The sequence below is a fragment of the Aphanomyces invadans genome, assembly GCF_000520115.1.
Source record: "Aphanomyces invadans strain NJM9701 unplaced genomic scaffold supercont1.81, whole genome shotgun sequence".
Taxonomy (NCBI): Eukaryota; Oomycota; class Saprolegniomycetes; order Saprolegniales; family Verrucalvaceae; genus Aphanomyces; species Aphanomyces invadans.
In genome coordinates this window covers 22,910-29,131 of record NW_008580226.1, presented here as the reverse complement: position 1 = coordinate 29,131, position 6,222 = coordinate 22,910, and the positions used below count along the sequence as shown (strand labels likewise).

Here is a 6,222-nt window from a genome sequence, read left to right as displayed (position 1 = left end):
TGTTGCGGTCGTACGGCTTGTACCCAAAGAAGTGGGCGACGCTGTTGACACACCACGTCATGTGAAGGAGCCACACGTGGCGGAAGACGCCGCCGATCCAAAAGCCTTGCCACGCCGAGTCAAAGCAGACGTAGCCCACGACGGTGGGGAATCCGTAGCACATGCTGAGCGCAATGAGTTGGTAGTGTCGCTTCTGGAACTGGACGATCGGGTCCGTTTCGAGGTCGGTGTTGTTGATCTTTTTGCTTTCCTTGAACACGTCGGGATGTTTGCGCATGAGCAGCCACCCCATGTGGGCAAAGAAGAAGCCCCGGTTCGAGTTGTGCGGGTCTGCGGTCGTGTCCGATCCTTTGTGGTGCACGCGGTGGTCTCGAGACCACTCGAAGATGCTGTTTTGGTACGCCATGCTGCTCAAGAGCATGAGGAAAACCTGGAGCGGCAACTTGGCCTTGTACGACCGGTGCGACCACAACCGGTGCGAGCCCGCCGTCACACCCAGCGCCGACCAGAACCAAAAGCTCACCCACAGCACGAGAATCGCCCCCCACGACGCCTCGGGCATCACGTAGAACGCGCCGTACGCTGCTCCCACGTGCCATGCTGTCATCACGACCACGTTCCCCCACACGACGTCGCTCCACGAAAAAGTCGGTGTCGGCGACCCTCGGATGGCCGAATACGGCGGCGGGGACCGCGCGGCGGGCGACGGTGTCGCCGGTGCAGTGGTCGTACTTCGTTGCGGAGCCATCGCGTGCGGATTTTGAAGTGACCACCGACGTCACTGGCGTTCGTGTCATTAATTCCCACGGCGTCAAAACCCATGGCGACCCAACGTGTCCGTGCCCAAACGGCCTTTAAACGTGCGTTTTAGTCGGGCAAACTGCCGCGTGGATTGAGTTTAACGTGCGTGCAATTCCACCCTTGAGTTTAACGTTCGTGAAATTCCACTCATCACCCCATCACGTCGATGACACGACGGGTTGTTGCGGTGGTCTGTCTCGCGAGAATAGCATGGCGATGCCACAGACGGCACGATCGCGACCGGGCAATTTGCACCCTCCACATGCCGCCCTCGCACCGCCCAAGCGCACGTCATGGATAGCTTGAAGCAGCGTGGTCGATCGGGTCGGTCACACACACGAGCATGGCGCGCCACACACCCATCGTCCCCCAACTGGTATATGCAGTCCCGACGAGTGAGACCGAGCGGCGTCGGCACGTAGCGACATCGCTCGCCCGTCCCCCATCGTTCGTTCCCCAACATGGTAACTTCATGTGCACGTGGCTTTGGCCCTGTATCGCCTCGACACGTGGTTCAGTTGAAGTGTCGAGAATGTGGCGACGACGACCTGCGATCGCTCGTGACGGCCTCGCACAAAGTTGTTGCACGTGCTTGATTCCATGAAAGCGTGACGACGAGGTGGATTCGCGCGTGTGGCGGGGGGGGGGACGCTCTGCAACGGCGTCGGCGTCGTTCCAGATGCCACTGGCGTTTTTTCCGAGGTGCTCTTGGCACACATGCCGATCCCGCGCCGTTTGCATGTCGCTGCCGTGCTATTGACACGTCTGTCGCGAATGCTGCGTGTTCGCCATGGCAAGCATCGCTCGGTAATTTTACAAAGGAAGGGAATGGGGCGGAGCGGGGGGCTGTGCCTCGCGGAAAGAAGGCAATGATGCGTCATGACGCCCAGTTCACATGTATCCAACACTTTAGGGGCCAGTGATAGCGAGCGCACGGCCCAACTGCTTCCTTGCGACGACTTCGCCCTCTGCTGAAGCACGAAGGACGGGCTCGGGAATGCAAGGGGATGTGGCCCCAAGCACGTCGTGCTAGCACGAACTCTTCCAAGCGATGAATCTCAGGTTATCTTAGACATTCTAGACTGCGCCCCTCGCATCTTCTGCGCACAACGTCCCCGAGATGCATGCGCACGCTTCGTCTTCGACTTGAATCGTTGTAAAGTCCAGGCCGTGGTACCGGCGTTGCAAGTCACGCGAGATTGCAGCGACGACGGCGCCGCCGTCTCCAGGGACATTGCCCGCTACTGGAGCGCGCACGACGACGTGGACGCAGAGTGCATACGTAGACGACCCAATCGACCACACGCGGAGGTCGTGAGTGCTTTGGACCGGCTGGAGCGAGTGCAGGAACGCGTCGACTTCGTTCGGATCCATGTGACTCGGCGACGCTTCCATGATGATGCTGATGGACGTCCGCAAGATGCCAAATGTGGTGCAGACAACGATCCCGCCAAAGACGCATGTGAGGATGGGGTCGACGACGTGCCAGGACGGGCGCCACCAGATAACGGCGCCGGCCACCAACACGCCGATGTTTTGAAGAAAGTCGCCGAGGATGTGGATGTAGGCGGCTCGAAGGTTTAAGTTGTCGACTCCATCATGGTCGGGGGCATCCGCGCACGCTTGATATTGCACTTGGGGAGTCCCTAGCTCGTTCGGCAAGTCTTTCACGTCGCTCGACGTGGTGCCGTGCTTGTGATGTTCAATGGAGGCGCGGCAGTCCCCGTTGTCGTCAGGCAGAACGGGGCTGGCGCTGTGCCGCCCGTGGTCCCATCGAGCATGAGAATGGCAATGGCTGCGCCCGTGGTCACCGTCCCCATGGCAGTGACCTGCACCGCCGTGGCAATGGCCGTGCTTGGCATCTCCATGGCCATGCCCCCCGTGCGAATGGCCGTGGTGTTCGTGCCCCAGGATAAACAACATAGCGACATTTGCAGTCAGAGCAATGGCAGCAACCACAAACATGAGCTTGCCGTCGACTGCTTCGTTGTCCATTGCGTCTGGAGTCGCCAGAACATGGTGCATGCGCCGAACGGCACTGTAAACCAAGCACCCGGTGACGACCCAAAGAAACACGATGCTTGCAAGGGCGCCTACGACTTCAGCTCGCTTGTATCCAAATGGCATCGTGGCCTAGACAAGTCCGTCGTGATGCCACGTACGAACAACGACGCTGGTAGTACCGTTCGTGGACATCGCACCAGGCGAACAGCGACGAGCGAAACGACAAGGCCCAGGACGTCGGTGCCCATATGCGCGGCGTCCGACATGATCGCCAGGCTGTCAGCGACGTACCCGCCGACGAACTCGGCCAACATCACCATGACCGCGACGGCACACGTCGCCAAGAGCCGCGATTGCGCCGACGCCTCGGTGCATGACGACGCTGCCATGACACGCTTCAAACGAAAAGTGACCTGACTCGGGTCGACCGTGTTGTCGGTCTGTCGCGCCGTTTCAAAGTGCAATGTCGAGTTTGCACTTTGGCATGGAGCCATTCTCCAACTTCAACCAGAACCGCATGCACCCTCCAAGGGACGAACGTGGCGATGTGGACGGCTGGAGTCATCGTGCGCCTTCCGCCCACACGTGTGCCCACCCCCCACGTAAGGGGGCTTCTCTCCTACACGCTTTGATCATAGTCGACCCATTGTACTGCAAAAGAACCATATACCGTCATGAACACAGGCATGGCACGATCAGGTTGCGTCTCCGTCATTTGCAGAGGACGGCACGTTCTCGCCGCGGTCGACGGCGATGGGCTGAAGCCGTACGGTCGGGCTGGCAAGCTCATGCGGTTGAAACACGTGCGAGGGATGGCTCGGCTTGCCGTCTTGCCGACCGACAGGTCGACGATCCCGGACACGTCAAGATCGTGCAGCGTGGAAACGCCACAAGCGCGCCGCTTGGCAGCAACTCTGGCTGGAGTCGAGCACTCTACCCCGCCACCTTGTTCATGTTGCATGCGTTCGGCTCAGCGCGCGTCCCGACGTCCCCCGTCCACTTCCCCCGCTCCGTCCCTTCCCTTCCCATCACTTCGGCACATCGTCTCTGCTGGTACGCCACAGAGGTACAGCAATGTGGTAGCTCCTAGAACAGTGCTCGGTTCGATTTGAGTCGTACATCGCCCACCCGAGGCAGGACACGGTGGATCCGTCCCCACCGCTTACACCTCGCCATGGGAGCCGTCAAGTTCCAATCTTCACTGTCGGCAAGGTGCACGGCCATCCGTTTGCTGTCAATTGGAATTGCGGCAAAGCCAAGGCCGTGGACCGTGTGTGTGCATGTGATGTTCGCGACCAACGTGTGGCTGCCCTGCGCAGCCAACACCATGACGATGTGGACGCTGAGGGCATGGAGGACGCAACCGGCCACATGCAGAGGTCGTTTGCGTGCTCTGGACATGCTTGAGCGAGTGCAGGAACGAGTCGACTTCGTTCGGATCCATGTGACCCGGCGACGCTTCCATGATGATGCCGTGCATGGAAGCATGGGGTCGATATCGTGCCATGACGGCGGCACCGGCCGCCAACACGCCGAAGGTGTTTGCAGAAAGGCACCGAGGCAGTTCGCGGCTCGGAGGCCCAGGTTTCGACCTTATCGTGCAGTCGCCCCCCGCTGAATATCCAGTTGAGAGGAGGCCGAGTCGTCGCCACCGCCGTTGGGAACCCCAGTGTGTTCAAGATCATCTTCGCGCGGCGCGTGCGCATGGCTGCATTCGAGGGGCGGAGATCGTGGTTAGAGTGCCTGTGGCTGCGCCCGCCAAGGCTATGGGCGTGGAGTTCGTGCCCCAGGATGAACAGCATTAGAACGAGTGCAGCCAAAACTAGCAGGCATCAACATGCAAACGACCTCTTCGTCGGCTGCAACTCGAGTCGTCGTCAAGACGTGATGAAGGCGCACGACGGCACCGTCGTGCAAGCTCCCGGGGAGGGGGATTCAGAGGGACGCTATGGTTCTCGACACGCCCACAACTTCAACGCGATGGTGCATCCGTAGTGGCCGATTCGACAGCATTCAATAGCATGGGGCGACTAGGAAGGAGGCTAGTTATCATGCGGGGGCGCTGCGACAGTCAAATCGGAACGAGGGAGACAACAAAACCCAGTACATCCGTGGCCAAGTGCATGGCGTCGACCATGACGGCTGTCAACGACGTACCCTCCCACACACTCGGCCAGCATGATAGCCCGCATCACAACATACGTTGGCATCAGCCGCGTTTGCGCAATGCCTTGGACACCGCATCCCTTGAGCACGAAATGAGGAAGAAGGCACGATTGCTTCCTGGCGAGATGCCGTCACGCCCATGGCGGTGCCGATCTCGCGAGTTCAACCCAACGACCGTTCAAAATAGGAAGCACCAACGAATTGTCCACAACGTATATTGGACTATTTCGTTTCGTTCGTGTCATTTTCCACACAATACTAGTACTACTCTGTCCCACTAATATTGCTCCAAAGTCGGCACTCCAAAAATGAACCTACATTACAAGAATGTATAGAACATTGATATATCATTTTAAAAGGAAAGCAAGAGGTATCCAATGAACGCTGTAGCGGAGGAATATTCCACCAATCCAAAGAGATAGGAGAGGACAAAAGACCTATACTCAATCTCATAAAAAATATCCAGGTCCGGATATTGAAATACATTATCCGAATACAAGTAAAAGAGCAATAAATACACAAAAATCCTTGAACTCAGCCATTTTTACTCCGTTTTGCCTTAATTTTAGCTCACAATCACCGCGCTGATTGGCCGCATTGTTTACAACCTTTCGCGCGCGAAAGGTTTGATTCCTGACTGAGTTACGCGCGAAAAAACACTTTTCGCCTTGCAATGTGCGGTGAACGCAAACCCAACCTTTCAAACATTGACCGTCAAGCCATAGTACACAGACTCCTACCGCTCCTTATCAATGGTAAGCTTCCTCGTGGGGCCATCGTCAAGGTTGCAGAAGCATTTGGTGTTGCCCGAAGCACAGTTCGACGTGTGTGGCTCCGGGCTTCGGCTGGAGTTGACGACAAGCATCAGTACTGTGGTAACACGAATTCAAGGTTAAAAGGGAATGCTGGACGAAAGAAGTTGCACACCAACCTTACCGAACGCCTCAGAGCTGTACCCAAGATTCGCCGGACGACCTTTCGTTCAATTGTCATGGCTCTTAACATTCCTCGCGCTACCTTCCACCGCTACTACAAGGCGGGTGCATTTGTGAAGTACTCGAGTGTGGTGAAGCCCGCTCTTACCCAAGCAAACAAGGCAGCGCGACTGAAGTGGGCTCTTGACTCCGTCAAGGCCGATGGTTGTGGGGGGTACTCGTTCGACGACATGATGAATGTTGTCCATATCGACGAGAAGTGGTTTTTTGCCACACGTGTGAAGAAAACGTTCTACCTAGCTCCTGGTGAGCACCC

The 6,222-nt window shown here is 57.6% G+C and overlaps 2 protein-coding genes across 2 annotated transcripts; both read right to left on the bottom strand.

Annotated features, from left to right (window-relative positions):
* Positions 1–57: 57 nt before the first annotated feature.
* H310_14683 (hypothetical protein) lies at positions 58–748 on the bottom strand (the record flags this gene model as incomplete). The annotated part of the gene is made up of 2 exons (XM_008882586.1): positions 58–105; positions 131–748. 2 exons carry the CDS (start codon positions 746–748, stop codon positions 58–60), a joined length of 666 nt encoding a protein of 221 aa, XP_008880808.1.
* A 1,130-nt stretch (positions 749–1,878) lies between these two features.
* H310_14682 (hypothetical protein) lies at positions 1,879–3,194 on the bottom strand (the record flags this gene model as incomplete). Its single annotated transcript, XM_008882585.1, has 2 exons — positions 1,879–2,934; positions 2,985–3,194. 2 exons carry the CDS (start codon positions 3,192–3,194, stop codon positions 1,879–1,881), a joined length of 1,266 nt encoding a protein of 421 aa, XP_008880807.1.
* Between the last annotated feature and the right edge of the window lie 3,028 nt (positions 3,195–6,222).